The sequence below is a fragment of the Littorina saxatilis genome, linkage group LG1, assembly GCF_037325665.1.
Source record: "Littorina saxatilis isolate snail1 linkage group LG1, US_GU_Lsax_2.0, whole genome shotgun sequence".
NCBI classification, from domain to species: Eukaryota; Metazoa; Mollusca; class Gastropoda; order Littorinimorpha; family Littorinidae; genus Littorina; species Littorina saxatilis.
The window spans coordinates 51,672,725-51,695,581 of record NC_090245.1 but is presented as its reverse complement, the minus strand read 5'-3'; the positions used below and the strand labels follow the sequence as shown (position 1 = coordinate 51,695,581).

The 22,857-nt window shown below is 39.7% G+C and overlaps 1 protein-coding gene and 1 long non-coding RNA gene across 3 annotated transcripts in view; one reads left to right on the top strand and one right to left on the bottom strand.

Moving 5' to 3' along the window:
* LOC138973574 (uncharacterized) overlaps positions 1 to 13,285 on the bottom strand; it is a 42,081-nt gene extending 28,796 nt beyond the window's left edge. Inside the window, exon 1 of the long non-coding RNA XR_011458070.1 lies at positions 13,080 to 13,285. This is a non-coding gene — a long non-coding RNA (uncharacterized lncRNA). The remainder of the gene's footprint in view (positions 1 to 13,079) is intronic.
* LOC138973489 (eukaryotic translation initiation factor 2-alpha kinase 1-like) overlaps positions 3,353 to 22,857 on the top strand; it is a 26,692-nt gene continuing 7,187 nt past the window's right edge. The window contains exons 1-9 of one of the 2 annotated variants that reach the window (XM_070346209.1): positions 3,353 to 3,740; positions 7,521 to 7,601; positions 9,369 to 9,474; positions 11,629 to 11,794; positions 12,958 to 13,027; positions 16,583 to 16,670; positions 19,188 to 19,288; positions 20,006 to 20,114; positions 21,852 to 21,928. In XM_070346209.1, coding sequence (XP_070202310.1) covers positions 3,639 to 3,740; positions 7,521 to 7,601; positions 9,369 to 9,474; positions 11,629 to 11,794; positions 12,958 to 13,027; positions 16,583 to 16,670; positions 19,188 to 19,288; positions 20,006 to 20,114; positions 21,852 to 21,928 — 900 coding nt within the window. In that variant the 5' untranslated portion in view covers positions 3,353 to 3,638. Of the gene's footprint in view, positions 3,741 to 7,520; positions 7,602 to 9,368; positions 9,475 to 11,628; positions 11,795 to 12,957; positions 13,028 to 16,582; positions 16,671 to 19,187; positions 19,289 to 20,005; positions 20,115 to 21,848; positions 21,929 to 22,857 lie in introns of both variants that reach the window. The other variant, XM_070346203.1, reaches the window with a different exon arrangement.

Sequence of the window (22,857 nt, the reverse complement as noted above, 5' to 3'; positions counted from 1 at the left end):
CAAATTTCATAAAGATCGGTCCAGTAGTTTGGTCTGAATCGCTCTACACGCACGCACGCACACACACACACACACACACACATACACACACACATACACCACGACCCTCGTTTCGATTCCCCCTCGATGTTAAAATATTTAGTCAAAACTTGACTAAATATAAAAAGACAGGATCTTGTCATTGCCATAAAGGAGCTGGCAAATAAAATTATACAAGTCGCGTAAGGCGAAATTACTACATTTAGTCAAGCTGTGGAACTCACAGAATGAAACTGAACGCACTGCATTTTTTCACAATGACCGTAGTCCGCCGCTTGTGCAAAACGGAGTGAAACTGGCGAGCCCTGTCAGTGCGGTAGTGGTTTCGCTGTGCTGCATAGCACGCTTTTCTGTACCTCTCTTCGTTTTAACTTTCTGAGCGTGTTTTTAATCCAAACATATCATATCTATTATGGTTTTGGAATCAGGAACCGACAAGGAATAAGATGAAATTGTTTTTAAATCGATTTCGGAAATTTAATTTTGATCATAATTTTTATATATTTAATTTTCAGAGCTTTTTTTTTAATCCAAATATTACATATTTATATGTTTTTGGAATCAGGAAATGATGTAGAATAAGATGAACGTAAATTTGGATCGTTTTATATACAAAAAAAATGTTATTACAATTTTCAGATTTTTAATGACCAAAGTCATTAATTAATTTTTAAGCCACCAAGCTGAAATGCAATACCGAAGTCCGGCCTTCGTCGAAGATTGCTTTACAAAAATTTCAATCAATTTGATTGAAAAATGAGGGTGTGACAGTGCCGCCTCAACTTTTACAAAAAGCCGGATATGACGTCATCAAAAGTATTTATCGAAAAAAAGAAAAAAACGTCCGGGGATATCATTCCCAGGAACTCTCATGTCAAATTTCATAAAGATCGGTCCAGTAGTTTGGTCTGAATCGCTCTACACACACACGCACAGACAGACAGACAGACACACACACACACACACACACACTCATACACACACTTACACACATACACCACGACCCTCGTCTCGATTCCCCCTCTATGTTAAAACATTTAGTCAAAACTTGACTAAATGTAAAAAGGATTAACCGCCTTAGGGCAGAAGCTGGAAATTACCAATTCTTGGAGATTAAATGCACCTGTCAATCCGACCTCAGCATTGTTCATTTGATTTTGGAGTGTGATTTGAACTCATGCTACTTTCAGCCCCTGACTCACTTTATAAACTCGAATTAAAATATCCTGCCAAATACCCCAAATGAAAAGTTAAAATATCTTTTAACTTTTAATAAAGACCTTGGGTGGCAAGCTCCCAAACTTATCGCTAGACTTTAACACATGCACCCGCTTGGTGCATGGATATGAAGATATATTACTGAAACTAACGCCATTGCTTTTCATACCTACTTTATATTTTTATCAGAACATCTTAAGAATACCCTTTTATATCCAAGTACGGCCATCAACATCGAACGCAGAAGAAGAAGAAGAATATCCAAGTATCTCATAGTACAACTTTTAGCTTAGATGAGCGAGAGTGTGCGGGGAATGGGAGGGTGGTGAACCACTGTACATAAAGGGAAAGTTTGTGTGCGCGCCTGTGTGTGTTTTTAATCTAAGACAAATGTCGCCAATGTTTTTACAGAGTGACGTTAAATAAACGATTTTATTATCTCTCTGTATGTTCTTGGTTTCTCTTTCGTAACCAAAACAGTTTTATAGGGCTTAGAAATAAGCTCTAAAATTCTCAATCCTGTTTGATTGGACTTCGCCTCCAAAGGTGATTGTTGTGTTTCGGCACTCGGCCGTTAAAACTAGCATGAAGAAGGTTGTCCCATTTTGTTAAAATAAGGACATATATATCGCCAACATTCTACTCGAGGAGCAGCATACGGTTACCTTACAAGGTACGTTCATCATTGCCTGCTCGTGGTGTTTGATGCTTGGCGCTAAACATATGTGCTTGGGGGTTGATCGACTACACCATGGCAATTCCTCAATCCACACAGCTTTCAAATGGATTGAATTTCTAGCAGCTGAGTTTGTTCGCCTGATGTTCCGTTTTCTGTATTCAATTGACCTTGCCCCTTACAACGTCTTCTTGTTTTTACAAACTAAGAAACATGAAAGAGCTCTGCATGCATGCATGTCAGTGTGTGTGTGTGTGTGTGTGTGTGTCAGTGTGAGTTAGTTTGTTGGTATGTGTGTGTTAACTTGTGTGTGTGTGTGTGTGTGTGTGTGTGTGTGTGTGTGTTTGTATATGTCTATGTGCATGTCTGTTTGTGTGTTTATGTGTGTCTATCTTTATCTGTTAATGTGCCTGAGTCTGTGTGTGTGTGTCTTTGTGTTGGTGTGTGTGTGCAGGGCCGGACTACCGGGGGGGTTATGGGGGTTGCGCAACCCCCCCCCCCCTAGCCTAAACATGTACCTCACTTATTTACAAAATTTTTATATAGTGTTTATTTTTGCCGTTTCATGCAAGGAGCGACCATTTTCCTATCTCAGAATATGACCTACCCATAAGCTTCAGGGGGCGAAGCCCCCTGACCCCCACAAGGGGCTCTGCCCCTTGACCCCGCTAGGGGGAACATCCCCCTGGACCACCACTGGCAACCCCCCCCTCCTCTTAGCCTAGTCCGGCCCTGGTGTGTGTGTGTGTGAGACGTCCTTCGCAACTTCATTCAGTGGTTTCTTTCTTTATTCAGACTAGTGGCTATAAACAGTTCTAAGATGGATAGAATTAAAGCACACAGTGGGATGTAATGAACAAAATTGACCCATTTCCCGCGCCGCCCAAGCACACACCCCCTTCCGCCAAAAATAAAACAAAACAAGTCGTGTGAAGCAACATTACATTTACTGAGTTAATCTGTGAGCCTGACTGAAACAGAAAGATGACCTGAGACTACCGGTACATGTATAGTTAGGCTTCAGTGGCTAGCCGAAACACAAAGACCGAGACGGGTCGGCGAAGCATGTGAACGTGGTACATGCACGGATTTGCATAAACCGATTTTCTCAAGCTTCTGAGCTCATGTTCATATTAAACATAACATATATCTACACTGTGACAAACGAAATACGCCCTCTCTACTGCAAATCTTAGATTGCAAATGCGATATCAACCTGATCTACGGGTAGTCAAGTTAATTGTTGTTTAACACCGCGGTGCGCCGCGGAAATCAATATGTGAATGTCTGATAGTGTACAGCACATTCCGTCACAAGCGCAGAGGGATCGATATGATCATAATCATGTGTGCCGAGTGCATATCCCGCGGATACACACTCTCGAATCGCACGTCGCGGCCTGCTCACTGAGATTGGACTCAAATGCCCAGTATTCTCACCCTGTTCTACTTTCGGTTATGACTGACGTAAGTTCTATTATTCAAAGCTACGCAGATACTCACTATTGAGACTCACGCGAATTGCTTGCTGGAGAACAGGAAAACTGATAATATTCAGATTTTAAGTTTCACACTGTTCTATTTTCAGTTTGATTTCTGGTAGTCTATCGATTGCAGCGAGTCATCAAACAGAAAGGTGACTGAAACAGGTCTGCGTCTCGGTGATATACCATTGCTATGCGGATTACTTCGTGACGAGAGGTGAAATGGAGTCGGATACACCACCATGGAAAGCGTATGGGAGCTACGCAGCCGAATTCATAGAACACCAAAAGTTAGGCGGTGGAGGGCAGGGTGCAGTCTTCAAGGTTTGTGTGCTATTTTTGAATTGATTGTTAGATGTTTTGTACTATAACTTGAATTGATTAATAGATGTTTTATACTGTACGGCCTTGGGTTTGCTCATTCTCTCTTCCTCTCTTGGCAACCCACTCTCTCGCTTTGTTAGCTTTTGGGATGTATATATACATGTACATTAGTCTCTGGGACAGATCAGCTGGGGAGGGGGGGGGGGGGGGGTGGTGTAGCTCTACGCTGAAGTTTGAAGTCCGTGTCGTTAGTTAGACGTCGTGTAATTGATGTTTTATACTTCACCTTGGGTTTGCTCGTTCTCTCTTCCTCTCTTGGCAACCCACTCTCTCGCTTTGTTTGTTTGTGGGATATATATATATATATGTACAGATCAGGTGTGGGGGAAAATGTAGCTCTACGCTGAAGTTTGAAGTCTGTGTTGTTAGTAGGACGTCATGTGTTCTCTCTCTCTCTCTCTCTCTCTCTCTCTCTCTCTCTCTCTCTCTCTCTCCCCCCCCCCCCCCAACTATTCGGTGTACAAGTTTCTCTTGGGTGCATGGACTCCTCTAATCTGAACCAAATATAGAGATGACCAATCCAAGAAAAGGTGACCTTGTAACTCTGACGCTAAAATTGGAAATCCCGATTTCTATTCGGGGAGACAAGTTTTCACGCTTACGCCTCTTATAAACACACCATCAGAAAGAAATCGTGTGCCGTTTCGTCACGATCGCAAGACAATTGACGATCATAAGAAAATGGTATATATCCTTTGAAGTTTTGAGAAAAACATCTTAGCATTTTGGCTTTTAAAAGTATAAGTTAACAAGTCGCGTCAAGAGAAAACAAAAGGAGTCAGTATGTTTCTTTCTTTCTTTTTTTCTTTCTTTCTTTATTTGGTGTTTAACGTCGTTTTCAACCATTCAAGGTTATATCGCGACGTGGCGGAAAGGGGGGAGATGGGATAGGGGAAAGGGGGAAGATGGGGTAGAGCCACTTGTTAATTGTTTCTTGTTCACAAACGCACTAATCAAAAAATTGCTCCAGGGGCTTGCAACGTAGTACAATATATGACCTTACTGGGAGAATGCAAGTTTCCAGTACAAAGGACTTAACATTTCTTACATACTGCTTGACTAAAATCTTTACAAACATTGACTATATTCTATACAAGAAACACTTAACAAGGGTAAAAGGAGAAACAGAACCGTTAGTCGCCTCTTACGACATGCTGGGTAGCATCGGGAAAATTCTTTCTCGTCCCAACCAATATGGGACTCCCCCTAACCCGCGGGGGGTGTCAGTATGTTAGCCTGAAACTAAAAGATCAACATTGAAAAGCTGGGATCAGTCACCGTCGAGACTTCTAAAACCTGGCTAACCGAAATCCGTAAACAGCCCCCCAAAGTGACAATTCAAAGCACTGACCTAGCCAGGTCCCTTTAGCTTAATCTTCTCTAGCCGCCGGCAGACACCAGTCTACATGACTGGTTTCCTGGTTTAAACAGTGTTTATTCAACAATTCATAGGTAATTGAACATAATACATGTTAAGGATCAACAACAAGTTCAAGCTGGTTTCCTCGTCTTTAGATTCAAAACAATAAGCCTATAAAGATTATAATGAATAGAATGCAATCATTTTTAAATCTTGTTGGCTTTCATCACTAGGCCTACTTTTTTGATAAACAATTAAATTTATTAATTCTTAAAGGCACAGTAAGCCACCCGTAAACTATCACAGATACTGTCAGGCTCTTACACACAGTACAAACACCCTTCCATTTGAACGCTCACCGAACGGGAACATCCTGGCTGCTTTCCGCCGAGAGAGACATTTTCAAAGAATCAGTTTATTTTCGTGGACCGTCTGGCGCTAGAACTAACTTCTTTTCTTTTTTCATCAAGACAAGATCAGTACAATTCGAAGTTTTGAAAGTTTTAAAAAAGATAGCCCGGAAGCAGGGTCACGAAAGGTCGTGTCTCAAAGCAGACGATTTTTGAGTCACTTGAGAAAAAGTGACTCTATGTAATCGGTCAGTGTTAGTCTGTCCGGCCGGCCGGCCGGCCGTCCGTAGACACCACCTTAACGTTGGACTTTTCTCGGAAACTATCAAAGCGATCGGGCTCATATTTTGTTTAGTCGTGACCTCCAATGACCTCTACACTTTAACGATGGTTTCGTTGACCTTTGACCTTTTTCAAGGTCACAGGTCAGCGTCAAAGGAAAAATTAGACATTTTATATCTTTGACAAAGTTCATCGGATGTGATTGAAACTTTGTAGGATTATTCTTTACATCAAAGTATTTACATCTGTAGCCTTTTACGAACGTTATCAGAAAAACAAGGGAGATAACTAGCCTTTTCTGTTCGGCAACACACAACTTAACGTTGGGCTTTTCTCGGAAACTATAAAAGTGACCGGGCTCAAATTTTATGTGAACGTGACTCATTGTGTTGTGAATAGCAATTTCTTCCTGTCCATCTGATGCCTCATATAATATTCAGAACTGCGAAAGTGACTCGATCGAGCGTTTGCTCTTCTTGTTCTGCATAGCGCTCGCTTTCTTTGAAGCAAGCCGCCGCCGACAAGTTCGTGTGACTCGCAGCCGTTTGTTGCGTTTTAGAATCAGAGGTACACAATAACGTGCTATTGCAGATACAGCCAGTCGCATTGAAATCACAAACTGACGACTATATTGTGATAATAAAAAGGAAAGTGGATTACACGGGTTCACGATGGCTCAGCTCAGGGGTTAGATAAACCACGAAATCTGGTGTGTGGTTTACGCGAGCTAAATAGCAATTCAAACGATGGAACACACTTGCAATAACATTTAATATCATTAATATTAAATGCTATTGCAAGTGTGTTCCATAAGGTTAGAACTGTTTTTTTCATTAGAAGATTTAAATCGTTTTGTAAACCATTTGAGACATACTTTAAGCTTCCAAGCTGAAATGAAAAATCCCGATCTATGTTAAAACATTTAGTCAAAATGTAAAAAAAAAAAAAAAAGGAACATTATCAATGTTTGGATGTTTTTGAAGCCAGATCTTTAAAACTTCACACGCTTTTAGGGTGTGATAACTGTCAGATGCATACCAGAAGTGTGGTTGACCCTCGTCAAATTTTAATGCCATAGCGGGATGCACCAAGAAAAGCAAAGTACGCTGATGGTACTTCAGTTCTATGCCGCTGTCTCATTTGTGGGTCCCTGTGTTTCTTGCTCTTTTTTAACTTCCAAATTAAACTGAATTATGCAGTACTGGTTGTCATTTTAAGCTCAGTTAAGACTTGTTTGTGATGTTGAAGATATCTGACGACTGATATGCCCATAAAGGGATTAGGCCTAAAATAAGACCAATTTGGTAATTGGGGTAAATTTTGTTGCGGCCACGAATGGTCCATGTAGTCAATTATGACAGTAAATGGCATGTCGGCAACACTGAAACAGCATACATTGTTAAGAGTTGTTTTGTTTGAAAACGGGATACTGGTGTTATAATTGTCACACCCTACCACAAACGTTTATGCGTCGCGCGCGGCTTTAGCTCTCAGGAATAAAAACAATTTCCGAATGATTGCAGTACGCGCTTAATTTGTTTTGTAGAAAACGTCGAAAGTCTAATTATTTTTTGGTTACGGACTTTTGACAAGCCCTCTCTGTTGCAGGTGAACCATGAGCTGAGAGTTAAGTAGTTCCAGAATATAAACAGTAGAGGTGTGTATACGCAGTATGTCCAGGGAGTTTGGTATTAAAGGTGTTTATTTCATTTACTTTTCTATTTGCAGGCATTTCACAAACTTGATAAGAGGGAATATGCCGTGAAAAAGGTTAAAATTGACCCAAGCAGCAACACTACCAAAATACTGGTAAGTACAGTATACTTATCACACTCTATCAATAGCAGTGTTACTAAGAGTTACATTACATTATGATTGAAAGGGATGTACATAGACAGTAACCGTTGGTTCACTGATGAAAACCAAAGATATGTTAAACGTCAGTGTGCGGACATCAAGTTCTCAATAAAAGGTAAACGGCACTGGTTACATAGGGTAGGGACAGAAACACTACTGGTGTGGGTTCAGTCATGAGCTGAGGTATTTATTTCTTCGAGTTTAACTTTCTGCGCATATTATATTCGCATGCATAAAGATCGAAATTCACAGCAAAAGTCTGAGCGCACTGAAAACGCGAACAAAAGCATTCAGGAAAAAGGCAAAGTAGTTAGCAAACATCACACTATGGCAGCTTGCTTTCCAACAGAAGCAACAGCTAGTATTCAAGGACAAGTAAAAATATCTCTTGTCAAAAATCTGAAAATTTCTTCCGAGAACTGGCTGCAGCGCTGCACCTGTTTTGTCATTTTACATTGTCTTACGGTTGCCAGCTAAAATCAGTCACATCTTTTCAGCTATGTTGGAAATTTAATGTTGTTAAATTGGTGACATTTTTGTTGTCAGTGCACTGTGGTTTCATTCCATCTCTACCCCCCACAAAAATTAAGATCAAAGTGATGGTCTCAAATATTACATCTTTAACCTTTCTTTGCAATTTTGTGGAACCATACTTGCTGTCACTTTAGTTGTCTAAGTACCTTCAGCAAGCAGCACGATAACTTACTTCAGGGAATTCAGCTGCAAAGGGTTTTTCTGATCAGTAACTAGCGCACGAGTAGGCCTATGCAGGTGTCAGCTGAAAACGAATCTGACGTATAAAGTTCATGATGGGAACTTTAAGCAATCGTTTTATAAAACACTGGTCTAATCATTGTTTAATTAGTGAGCCGTATCAATAGTATGTATCCAGAGCGTGAATACTCGACTTCCCGTGTCAGGCATGGGAATTATCCACGAATTTCAGCGAAAAGCAAATTACGTTTCAGCGAAAATAAAAAAAATTCCGCGGCCAAAAAAAAGGTACATTAAATTATATGTATACTATTGTCTCTCTATCCACTATTTGCTTACACAAGAACTATCAAAATATTGGTCTAAAATGCTAAAATTCGCCCCCCTGGTCCCCCTAACGGCGCTCTGCCCCTGTACCCCGCCGGGGCCTAGGCGGCCCCTGGACCTTGGCCTGTTTTCAGAGTTTTTTTTATTTTGAAATTCCCTTGCCTGCGTGTATAGATAAGATGTTCACGATCTTCACATGCAAAACATGAAGTGATTATTTCTCAGTTTTCCCAAGATTTATGACCATTGCATTTGTTGTAAAAGCCTTTCAGAGCTGTAGATAGCGATTGATAAGTTCCACGAGTGTATACGTGGAGTTGTGTTAAATGAATATTGTCATGTTTGAACTGATCCCAAGTTCAAAATTCAGACTCGTACTAATCTGAAAGTTGCAGTTTTGTTACCTTTCCATTCCAGTCATTTTTGATTTTAACTTCAAAATGTATCACCAGAAACGTAGAAAAACTCCCCTGCAAGTCCTTGTATAATGAAATGTAGCTTTTGAATTCTGAATAATTGTTTTTCTGAAAAATGCAGAGGTAAGATTCAGTCTATTTGAAGGATACATGTTTGTATAGTATGTGTATGTGAACCAAATTTAACGCTGTGTGTGTGTGTGTGTGTGTGTGTGTGTGTGTGTGTGTGTGTGTGTGTGTGTGTGTGTGTGTGTGTGTGTAGCTACGAGAAGTTCGAACTCTGTCGTCTCTTAGCCATTCAAACATAGTAAGATACCATTCTTCTTGGATAGAAGGCAATCAGCAAGAAGGCCATCAACAAGAATCAGGTAGGTCTTCACATTTCAGCACTGATATGAATTAGTTTGATAATGATTGAGAGAGCAGAGAATTATATTCTAATCGGAAATAACGATTGAAGCTACTAGACTTTACGCAAAGTTCTGGAGTTGAATGTAAAATTCCAATCAAGGGGCGTGCTAGTCATGGTTTTCTGCTGTGGAAACCAGATTAAGTGTTACTTATGCTTAATGATTTTGGAACACATTTTAATCTCAACTCAGAGTTTTGAAAAGTAATACGGCAGTAGGGAGCGTTTGTCTAGGTACGTTATTACAGTAACATTTTGTATTGCAAATAGTCATTATGTTACAGGGCTTTTTTTTGAGTTGGTTAAGAATATGCAGAGCTCTTTATATTTAGTCAAGTTTTGACTAAATATTTTAACATCGAGGGGGAATCGAAACGAGGGTCGTGGTGTATGTGCGTGCGTGTGTGTGTGTGTGTGTGTGTGTGTGTGTGTGTGTGTGTGTGTGTAGAGCGATTCAGACTAAACTACTGGACCGATCTTTATGAAATTTGACATGAGAGTTCCTGGGTATGAAATCCCCGAACGTTTTTTTCATTTTTTTGATATATGTCTTTGATGACGTCATATCCGGCTTTTCGTGAAAGTTGAGGCGGCACTGTCACGCCCTCATTTTTCAACCAAATTGGTTCAAATTTTGGTCAAGTATTCTTCGACGAAGCCCGGGGTTCGGTATTGCATTTCAGCTTGGTGGCTTAAAAATTAATTAATGACTTTGGTCATTAAAAATCGGAAAATTGTAAAAAAAAATTATAAAACGATCCAAATTTACGTTTATCTTATTCTCCATCATTTGCTGATTCCAAAAACATATAAATATGTTATATTCGGATTAAAAACAAGCTCTGAAAATTAAATATATAAAAATTATTATCAAAATTAAATTGTCGAAATCAATTTAAAAACACTTTCATCTTATTCCTTGTCGGTTCCTGATTCCAAAAACATATAGATATGATATGTTTGGATTAAAAACACGCTCAGAAAGTTAAAACAAAGAGAGGTACAGAAAAGCGTGCTATCCTTCTTAGCGCAACTACTACCCCGCTCTTCTTGTCAATTTCACTGCCTCTGCCATGAGCGGTGGACTGACGATGCTACGAGTATACGGTCTTGCTGAAAAATGGCAGCTACTTGACTAAATATTGTATTTTCGCCTTACGCGACTTGTTTTGAATTGCTGTCGCTAAAAAGTCTACTTACCCTTTATCAAATCAAAATGCTTAATTTGTGTGTGTGTAATATGTGAATAATATATTGATGAACTAATTCGCAAAGGATTGTTGAAGTACGAGTAGCGGTATGGATAGAAAACGGATCCCACGTAAAGAAATAACGAAAAAGGAACGGAATGGTTTTGTCATCAGAGTAAGACTAAGTAAAAGACGAAAAATTGCGGTGTTATAGGCATTACAATACATTTTAGTATTAGAAAGAGACGTCGGTTTTTTTTTTATTCGAATTTGTTTTTAATCTGGAAAGTCTCAAGTGTCCAAACAGCAACAACAGTAACAACAAAAACCACCACCACCACAACAACAAATTGACATTTTTAGGTGGACAAACATAAAAACATAAAGTAATACCACCACTACCAATCAACCAACCAACCTACAAACCGACTAACAAATACAAGATATTTCACTCCTGCGCCTGACCTTTATGTGTCATTTGACGTCTGCCAGAAATAACAGCTTAAATGTCACACATACTCTTCAGCAGAGGATAATACACACCTTGTTCGAGCAACATTAAGAAGCAGCATGCATTGTAAAGGAAAGCAACATTATTTTGATTTTAAAACGAAGCACAATAACTCAAAATGTGTTCCCCCTGATAGATCTTCCATTTTCTCCACAACTAGACTTAGCAGCGCGCCAGTACTTTGTTTGTGTGTTCGATATTTCATCTTTGAATATACTCACTATCTTCAATAAAAGCAACAAAATATTCTCCCGTTTGCCAAACAGGTATTACACAATACGTAACTGTATTTGAAAGTTAAGATATTGATACAATCGGGCTGCGTGTCGTAAGGGTGGACATTTTTACTGTACAGATATATGCAAACAGTTATATGTTGAGCATCTGTCTGTCTGTCTTTCTTGCTTTGCAGATGACGAATTCGCTTCAACTTCAAGCGTTGCAGGTGATGAGTTCGCTTCAACTTCAAGCGTTGTGTTTGATAGCTCAAGGCAAACAGCCGACCAGGAAAAACAGGAAATTGCTCGTGATTTTGAGGATTTGTCTGGTTCTGAGAACGTTTCTGGCAAAAAGAGGCCGTAAGTTTTTAGCACCAAATTTACAATCTGTTATTTACTGGTACAAAAAGAAGCTGTGTAGCGTTTTTAGTGCCATCAGTTTGCTGATCTTGTATTCGATATAAATTCAAGTTCAAAATGTAAGCAACCATTTTATATCAAAAGAGCTACACGAAGCAGTCAGGCCTCGGCTTCACCTGGGTGTTAGCAGAGCCCTACGGCGTTTGTTCCAATAAGCGCCACAGAGGGGTTTACTGAATTCCTTTCTCAAAGAATGGCGACTTGAAGAACAATATGAAAGGGAAACTCCAATACGAACTTTGGGTCGATGAGTTTTAAAACCTCCCTGGCTGATACGCATACTGAAAACTTTAGGACATAAACATACTTTGTGACCTAAAAAGCACTTGAAGGTAGTTTTAATCACCCAGAGTGTCTGCATAATAAATCAAATTCCCACTAACATGGTTTATATGGTATGAGATACCTCCCCAACCTCGGAAATTTCCTGAGCCTTGGTCCTTCAATGTATAAACTTCATGCCCTCACTATATTTTGGCAATTGAGAAGTGTTAATTACCCAAGAATTCAAATGTTGGTCATGATAGCAAGAGCTATCTCCCTTCAGGTTCCAGAATATTCTATAAGTTTCTTGCTCTGAAGCTGCTCATACATTAAACACAAAGTTGTCAGACACTGAAAGAGTTTTACCATCAACAAAATTCGACATTTTGACGCCTTAAAAAAACTTCAAGGGTGGGTCATATAACATGAGTCCCTTCCCTTCCTTGAAACAGTTTTAGATAATTGAGTAGCCGGTTTAATGTCATCGCTTTACATTCTTTGAGAATGATTACGTATGCTTGCATGGCAAATGCTACCTCTCTTCCGTGGAGAGCAAGCAAGAGTTACCTCCATTGGCTTCGTAACATTCCTGTAGTTTCTTGTGTGTTTTTTGGTCTTCATTTATTCTCCTTATACATCTCTCTTGTTATTCGGCTTTATCAACAGTACGCATAAAAGCATGTATGTTCAGCTTTTCGCGAGTTTTCTGTTTCATCTTTATCGACCGAGGCCGGGCCCCCAGACCACCCGCCTGGCCAGCCCCTGTACCCCTGTTTCATTTTGGAAGCCCCCCCGCTGTATATCTACAACTGTAATTCGATCCTTTATTTATTTTTTAGAAAAGAGAGTGAAGCAGACACCACGGAACAAGGAGAATCGTCTTCTCAAGCAACACTCTCAGAGCCAGAGGTGCAGTATCAGTTCTTTTTACATTTGAACAAGTTTTGAATAATTGTTTAACCTTTGCCGTGCTTCCTGGGTTCACCTGTACCCAGAGACACACTAAAATCATTGTAACTCTGGAACCATTAAAGGTATCGTTTTGAAATTTTAAGTATCTCTCACACACCTAATTTGCTCTCTGTCTGCAAATTTTTAGTGTGTACATGACAAAACATTAAAATTAATTGATTATGATAATTTACATAAACACTACCGATGGCGCGGGTTCACACAAACCCATACTTTTAAAGAGTAGTAGTGATTGTAACTATCCCTCTGCCGACGGCGCGGGTTCTGCTACACCCATAATTACCAAAGCGGCGGAACAATGTCTGTCTGCCTGTTTGTCTCCAAGAGACTGTCTGTCTCTCTGTCTGTCTGTCCGTATCTCTCTGTCTGTATGTCTGTTGTCAGTTGCTCTGTCTGTCTGTCTGTCTATCCGTCTATCCGTCTATCTGACTGTCTGTCTATCTGACTGTCTGTCTCTGTCTCTCTCTCTCTGTCTCTGTCTCTCTCTCTCTCTCTCTCTCTCTCTCTCTCTCTCTCTCTCTGTCTCTCTCTCTGTCTCTCTCTCTTAGTCTCTCTCTCTGTCTCTCTCTCTTAGTCTCTCTCTCTGTCTCTCTTTCTTAGTCTCTCTCTCTCTCTCTTTCTTAGTCTCTCTCTCTCTCTTTCTTAGTCTCTCTCTTTCTTAGTCTCGCTCTCTGTCTCTGTCTCTGTCTCTGTCTTTCTCTGTCTGTCTCTCAGTCTCTCTGTCTCGCTCTCTGTCTCTGTCTGTCTGTCTGTCTGTCACTCTCTCTCTCTCTCTCTCTCTCTCTCTCTCTCTCTCTCTCTCTCTCTCTTAGTCTCTCTCTCTGTCTCTTTCTTAGTCTCTCTCTCTCTCTCTTTCTTAGTCTCTCTCTCTCTCTCTCTTTCTTAGTCTCTCTCTTTCTTAGTCTCTCTCTCTCTTTCTTAGTCGAGTCTCTCTCTCTTTCTTAGTCTCTCTCTCTTTCTTAGTCTCTCTCTCTCTTTCTTAGTCTCTCTCTCTCTTTGTCTCTCTCTCTCTCTCTTTCTTAGTCTCTCTCTCTTAGTCTCTCTCTCTCTCTTTCTTAGTCTCTCTCTCTCTCTCTTTCTTAGTCTCTTTCTTAGTCTCTCTCTCTCTCTCTCTTTCTTAGTCTCTCTCTCTCTCTCTTTCTTAGTCTCTCTCTCTCTCTCTTTCTTAGTCTCTCTCTCTCTTTCTTAGTCTCTCTCTCTCTCTTTCTTAGTCTCTCTCTCTCTCTTTCTTAGTCTCTCTCTCTCTCTCTTTCTCTTAGTCTCTCTCTTTCTTAGTCTCTCTCTCTCTTTCTTAGTCTCTCTCTCTTTCTTAGTCTCTCTCTCTCTTTCTTAGTCTCTCTCTCTCTGTCTCTCTTTCTTAGTCTCTCTTTCTCTCTTTCTTAGTCTCTCTCTCTCTCTTTCTTAGTCTCTCTCTCTCTCTCTTTCTTAGTCTCTCTCTCTCTCTCTTTCTTTGTCTCTCTCTTTCTTAGTCTCTCTCTCTCTCTCTCTTTCTTAGTCTTTCTCTCTCTCTTTCTTAGTCTCTCTCTCTCTCTCTTTCTTAGTCTCTCTCTCTCTTTCTTAGTCTCTCTCTCTCTCTTTCTTAGTCTCTCTCTCTCTCTTTCTTAGTCTCCCTCTCTCTCTTTCTTAGTCTCTTTCTCTCTCTCTCTTTCTTAGTCTCTCTCTCTCTTTCTTAGTCTCTCTCTCTTTCTTAGCCTCTCTCTCTCTCTTTCTTAGTCTCTCTCTCTTTCTTAGTCTCTCTCTCTCTCTTTCTTAGTCTCTCTCTCTCTCTTTCTTAGTCTCTCTCTCTCTCTTTCTTAGTCTCTCTCTCTCTCTCTCTCTCTCTTTCTTAGTCTCTCAGTCTCTGTCAGTCTCTCTCAGTCTCTCCCTCCCCCTCTCCCTCCCCCTCTCCCTCCCCTGCAAGAAGTCGGTGAAGGGAGAAACTCGATGCACCCACTGAAGTAGCGCTGTGGGTTTCCCTGAACCCACCCCGTCGTTAGAGAAATAAACGGCAAAAACCCTCTTTCAAATGTATGGGTTCAGACAAACCCGCATCGTCGTTAGAGAAATAAACGGTAAAAACCCTCTTTCAAATGTATGGGTTCAGACAAACCCGCATCGTCGGGCGTGTGTAGTCAAAAGCGGCATCCGGCAAAGGTTAACATAGACTGGTAATCGAGACGAGGGTGGCGGTGGTGGTGAGTTTGTGTGTGTGTGTGTGTGTGTGTGTGTGTGTGTGTGTGTGTGTGTGTGTGTGTGTGTGTGTGTGTTATTCCGAGAAAACTAATGGACCAATCTGTGTGAAACTTTGCATGAGAGTTCCTGCGGACGTGTTTTTTTCTCTCCATTTTGTCGATAAATGTGTGTGATGACGTCATATCAGGCTTTTAGTAAAAGTTGAGGCGGCTCAGTGGCGACCTCATTGTTCGATCAAATTGATTGAGATTTTGGTCAAGCAATCTTCGACGAAGCCCGGACAATGGGATTGCATTTTTAGCTTGGAAGCTTAAAAATTAGTCACTGAGTTTGGTTATAACAAATCTCAAAATTCTAATTAAAGTAAACATTTTAGTAATCGACCCAAACATGTTTTCGTCATATTCTTTAGGATTTCCTCAATCCAAAAATGTATAGATATGTTATGTTATGATTAAAAGCAAGCTCAGGAAGTTAAAAAGAATAAAGAAAAAGGCGCTTTTCTTTTAAAAAGCTATACGCTACTGCGCATTACTGGCTTGTCACTTCAAGCGATCAGCGGGCCGGTACGCTTTTCACGTGAGTTTGTGTGCACTTTCTCGGCCGCATGGTATTGGCAAAGCTATTGTCTTAGAATGCACTGCGTTCAGTTTCATTCTGTGAGTTTGATAGATTAACTAAATGTATTAATTTCGTTTCACGCGACTTTTTTAAGGCATAATTTGAAGTATGTACTATACATGTAATATATATATTTTTGTTGTTGTTGTTGAACATAAGCTTATATTTAAAAACATTCTCCTCAAAAGTTTTTATGATGAATATGGGATGTATATAATTATAGAGTCCACATTTTCGCACCCACGGGGGGCTTTTTCAGGGTGATAGATGGAGCTGAAAAAACCCGTAAGGCGGAATTCAGTAATGGTTCTGTGAATATGGTTACTATGAACATAGGTTAGCTATAATCTACAGGCAGACATAGGGAAGCAGACAGACAGAGAAAGGGAAGGGGGGGGGGGGGTGTCTCACTTCTAAATACCCTGAGGTGCAATATGAACTCACTAGGCGAATCACTGTTACTAGTATTCACAGTTTATTATTCAAATCATGACCCTATTTTCATTACCACGCACGCACGCACGTACACGCACGCACGCACGCACGCACGCACGCACACACACACACACATACGCACGCACGTACACACACACACACACACACACACACACACACACCCATTTACACACACTAAACACACACTTAACTTCCTACTTGTTCAGTTATTTTATGTGCTAATGTTTTGTGTCTTGCTAACAGGGGTCTTCAGCTATCCTCTACATACAAATGGAACTGTGCACTTCCACTCTCAGGGAATGGATTGACAAAAGGAATGCAACCCGTGCACGTAAACACTTAGTTACTTAAAGTATAGAAAATGTTTTATTTTAATTTAGTTTTTGTTTCTCATCGAAGATACCCGCCGCAAGGACATAGTGACACATTTAAAAGTATAACAGTGACACCCCAAACACATTTAAAAGTATAACAGTGACACCCCAAACACATTTGAAAGTATAACAGTGACGCCCCAAACACATTTAAAAGTATAACAGTGACACCCCAAACACATTTAAAAGTATAACAGTGACGCCCCAAACACATTTAAAAGTATAACAGTGACACCCCAAACACATTTAAAAGTATAACAGTGACACCCCAAACACATTTAAAAGTATAACAGTGACACCCCAAACACATTTAAAAGTATAACAGTGACACCCCAAACACATTTAAAAGTATAACAGTGACACCCCAAACACATTTAAAAGTATAACAGTGACGCCCCAAACACATTTAAAAGTATAACAGTGACACCCCAAACACATTTAAAAGTATAACAGTGACACCCCAAACACATTTGAAAGTATAACAGTGACGCCCCAAACACATTTAAAAGTATAACAGTGACACCCCAAACACATTTAAAAGTATAACAGTCACGCCCCAAACACATTTAAAAGTATAACAGTGACACCCCAAACACATTTAAAAGTATAACAGTGACACCCCAAACACATGTAAAAGTATGACAGTGACACCCCAAACACATTTTATTTATTGATTCCGAGGAATTTGAGCTTCTTCGGAATCTCACTAACGAACTTGCGTTATTTTAAGTCTTCTTCCACAAGACTGTTGATTGGTTAGTTGTTTCTTTTTCACACACACACACACACACACACACACACACACACACACACACACACACACACACACACACACACACACACGCACGCACGCACGCATGCACGCAGATATATATGACGTCAACAACAACACCACCACCAACAACAACAGCAGCAGCACCAGGATCAGCAGGACAGAAAGAAATGAGGAAGCTTTCAAGATAATATTCTGGCTAATTCGTCATCAAGTCCGATAACTTTTCTCTCATGTATAGAGAAGAAAAAGAAACAGGATTCTTGCATAATGACTGTTTTTTCCCCAAAATGAAAATGGCGAATAAGGTTAGTATGGGTTTTGGAAGACATACTCATGCAGGCATGTGATTCTGAAAGTTTCAAATGTTTCCACCGGGTCAGTCATTCCTGCAAACAGCGCGTATTGTTGTAGTATGTTCAGTGATGCAGTAAACGGCCTCTTTGCAAAGAGCTGCACTCCAACGCATCTGCCTAGCTTTTTGTTTTATGACGGGTAGTATATATTATCGAAACTCAGTTCCTAGATTTTTGATTATTCCTATTTGAAATTGAGCAGTTATGCTAAGAAGTTTCACTGCATCCAGGGCCTCACAAAATCTGGGAAATCAGAGATAAAAAAAACCATGGCTATCTAAGGCCTTTTCTGATTGGCTCAGAAACTTGCGGCGTTGCATCGAAGGGATATAACTCATAACTCATAACTCATAACTCATAACATTTTATTGATCCAACAAGGAAATTAAATTGGTCATCAGCACATATAGGTCATTAATTAATAATTATAAAAGAATAAGAGAAGAAAATTCATAAAACCCATGATAACAAAAAAATATCTAAAGTAATATATGTACAACTACAATACCCTTTTTACTTGCACACTTGACACACCGACACACCAACACACATGCATACATACCTACATACATACCTACATACATACCTACATATATACATACATACATACATACATACATACATACATACATTCCATGTTAAAGTGCAGCCAAGAATATCACAATAACCATATCACTGTTTGGACTAACAGACAAGTCCCCATGCAAATGATGATAACAACAATCCATAATTAACGCTATTGCACTACCAAAAGAAGAGACCAACCAAACACATAAAACCAATCACAGTAATCATCATCAGTTATCACAGGTATCACAGTAGATGTAGGAGAAGAGCAGTTTTAAAGGCTGCTTGAATCTAGAACAAATACACAACAGTCTCCTAGAAAATCACATTTGATCATTTTGTTTGAATCATATTCTTATACCCCTCAAAATTGACGATGTTCTGAAATAACTCTGTCGGGTTTGTATTCATGAGTTGTGAAAGAGTGAGCACCCTTGCGTTTTTGGAGACAAATAATCGACACGTTGTTCATGTACACGCGTTTGAGACGCCCCCTCGCTAGTGACTGGTCTATAATATCACTTTGGAAAATAGTAAGCTTAACTAGGCCACAGACAGAGTTATTTTCGGAATTCGTCTATTGACACAAACATCTCCCGTTTTGGACAGCTCATGCATAACACGGGAATGTATGTTTTGGTTGGGGTATAAAAAATGGGGCCATTTTTCTTTTCGTGCGCTGGGAACAATAGGGAACAAAAAGTGGTCCATATTACGGACTGATCGATTGATTGCGTAATATATGTCTGTGCCTGATGATGTGATTTTCCTGTGGGCAGCATCTGTCCCGCATCAGGTGACAATAAAGGAGATGATGTGTCAGATTCTGAAAGGAGTGAAGTTCATTCACGAGGAAGGATTGATCCATCGTGATTTAAAGGTGACATTCTGTGTGTGTGTGTGTGTGTGTGTGTGTGTGTGTGTGTGCGTGTGTGTGTGCGTGTGAGTGTGTGTGCAGGGTGTGTGTGTGTGTGTGGAAAGTATTGGACAGATCTTCATGAAACTTTACATACAAATTCTTCCAGATGATACCCCAGACGTAGTTTTTCATGTTTTCGATATTTGTCTTAATGACGTCTGGCTTTTAGTGAACGTTGAGGCGGCACTGTGGTGCCTTCAATTTGTCGACCAAATTGATTTAGATTTTGTTCAAGCACTCTTTGACTAAGGCCGGACTGTGAGATTGCTTTTCAGCTTGGAAGCTTAAAAACTAATCAATGAATGAGTTTGCATTCTCAAAATTCTACTTAAAAAGAAAAATTTAGTAGGGATTTCATTGTATTCATTATCATTTCCTGAATTCAAACAAATATAGATATGTCATTTTTACTGTGAAGTTGTGAACTTTTTTTTAGGTACTACGTTCGCATGGTTCGGGGAGACGAGCTTGACCCGTCTTAGTCTTCGGGTATTGCTCGGGTATTGCTTAACAAGACTGTTACATGTTATCTCGATGATGACTGGTTATTAATGTTGATCTTTTAATTTCATGTACCGACAGATTGACTAATTCTTTTTATATCGCTCAAAACGACTTGTTTTTATATGCTTTGCAGCCACATACAAAAGATTAAAGCTAACTTCTTTGTTTTTCCAGCCTGAGAACATTTTTCTTCAAGGAGATCATGTAAAAATTGGAGATTTTGGTTTGGCTAAATGGGGAAGTGGAGGAGAAAATGAAACACCGAACATCAGCGGATCCAGTGGTTTGTAGACATACTAGATATACTAGGAAATCTATTTATAGCTTATTCATTGGTGTGTTTTTTTGCTTTCTTTTCCAGGTGTCTCCATTTTTGACACTTTGTATTGCTTCTTGTAAACACAAACCATCTTATACTGTTGTTACATACACACCATTATTTGTAGATGTCCCGTTGGAGATGCGGTGTCTATGAAAGTAATTTCAAAGATCATCAATCCCAGAACTGTCCAAATTGTTTAAGTGCTCGACTGTTTTTCTCAGTTTTGTTGTTGTTTTGTTAAAATGGGTATTTTTTGAAATTGCTTGAGTTCTTTAGGGTTGAAAATAAAGATGTGATTAGTGAATGATTATATTTCTCCTAAATGTGTGTTACTCATATGCTTGTTCTTGTTCATGTACGAAAGATAGTATTAATCATCTTTGTCTGTTTCTACAACTAAGCGGATTCTTACGAGATGACGATTTTTTTCAACTGAATTGCGAGAAATTATTACCACTTTTATCAGGATTTTAAAACAGACCAACTTCAAGTTGTGATATATAGTATTTATTGCAGGGTAAGCTGTCAAACATAACCAAGACAGTTAAGCAAATACCTTTATGAACAATTCCCATTTGAATAATTCAGTATTTTTGTTTTACAGTTACAAGCGCCGCAACTCGAAATTAGACGAATTACACGAGCAAAGCATTTTAAAAATAAAATAGAAAGTTTCGTTGGTAACCTATCACGATGATCACATTTTAAATGTACTGCTGAAGATGATCAAGCCTGCGAGCGTTTGAAGGTGTCGTGTAATATTTGTGTTAAACTACTCCCGGAACGTCCAGAACGTTTTGAGCGCCCACTATAGGAACGTAAAAGTAGACTGGTAAAATTCCCGGCATCTCACCAAGTTATGGTAAAACGTTTTGTGAACCCTACCGCTGGAACAGATATATATATACGAAATACATTTACTGGGTAATTGAGCCCCGGTCAATTGCCCCCCAGAAAACTGCCCCACCCCCAACGACAACTGCACCCCGGACCATTTGTCGCCCGCGATAATTGCCCTTTAGGACAATAGAAGTTTTCCGGAAATAACTCAGGATTATCAGGGAGTTAGTGCACCAGAGGCGGAAGTGGAAGCTACTGATTCCGGCTTTAACTTGACCTGCCATCGCGACGAACAACTAACGTACAACTAACCAACAACTAACTATATATGATGTGCTTTATGTGCTTATTATGACCCCCTTGTCTTTCGAATATATGCACATAGGAGCCATGATTCGCTGCCGATTGTTGTTGTGGCAGTAATCGCTGGCCTGCAGTGTTCGCTGACATCTTGCTTTTGTTGAGGTCACGTGTGATTGGCTTGAGGTCACGCGAGATTAGAAAAATACACTTACCTTAGCGACCACTGCGAGCAATCGGCATTAATCGTGGCTCCGAATGCGTATTTTTGAAAGAAAAGGGTGTCATTCAAAGCGCACACTGCAAAACATACACATCAGAGTAAGTTGTTCGTTGCGATGGAGGGTGAAAGCAGATGTTTTGCTTGCTTTAAAGATCACAAACATCATGGTAGAAACATTCGAAGTAACTTTAAAACAGCAATTTTGCCCAGAAATATTTTTTAAACGATTTCAAAGTAAGATAAGAGGAGTAATGTCGAGCTGTTACCTTGCCTTAACACCCCCCAAGAGTAAATGTGTGGTTGTCTTATAATGTAATCATATTTCCTCACAGCAGACACAAAAGCGTATTGTGCGGGAACCAAACCGTATGCTGCTCCTGAGAGGGTATTGCTTCAAGATTATGATGAAAAGGTAAAGGATATGATTCCAGACTTAATCGGATGTGGTGGAAAAATACAAGGAACAAAACCGGATTTGTTTTCGTGGGTGACATTGTCATAATGGGAGATTTTTCGGCAACAACGTGTTTTCAACCATTCCAAATATACATATAGTTTAGCTTTCAGTTGATATACTAATGTCACTATTTTCAGACTTTTTGGATTTTTGAAATTCGTTACTGAGCAAGCAGCCAAATAACGCTACAGTTGATAAAGAAGATGCCAGCAGCAGTTACTGAGACACATCGTTCTGTAACTATCTTAAAATAAAGTTCCAACCATCTACCACCTTAGTTTTTGACATACCGTGTCATGCTGATCTGTTTAGCAAATGATAAAAATCAGTGACCAAAAACGTGTTATTTGCCATTGCGACCCCATTGGTGAAACTGATCCATGCTCACGTGGAGTTTTTCATGTGAAGATGGTGAATATGTACTCATGGTCTTTTTGATGCTGTTTATTTTTTAAATGCCTTGTTTGTTTGGTTGGTTGCTTGTCTACTTTTATTTATGTTTGGATGGTGTTTGTTTGTTAAATTGGTTTTTTTTTTCATAGTTTTCTATTGTTTGCCGTTGTTTGTTTGTTTGGGGAGAAGGGGATCAAATCTTGATTGATTTAGCTACAAAATAAACAGAATCCAAGTTTGGGCTACACAGCCAAGTTGATTTTTTTTTTATCAGACCCGGTGTAAAGCTAGCTATTCCCCCTCCCACCTCTTTCCTCAGAATTTGTACTAAATAATTTCAGTTCATTATTATTATTTTTTTTTATTAAGGACGGTTGTGAAAATAATACCCCCCGTGTTCACATGTACTTTATGTGTGAAGGTCCGTGACATTTCGTTGTTACTGAGAGTAAAATAAGTTTTGCTTTTGTAGTCTTGGACTCTTCGGACCC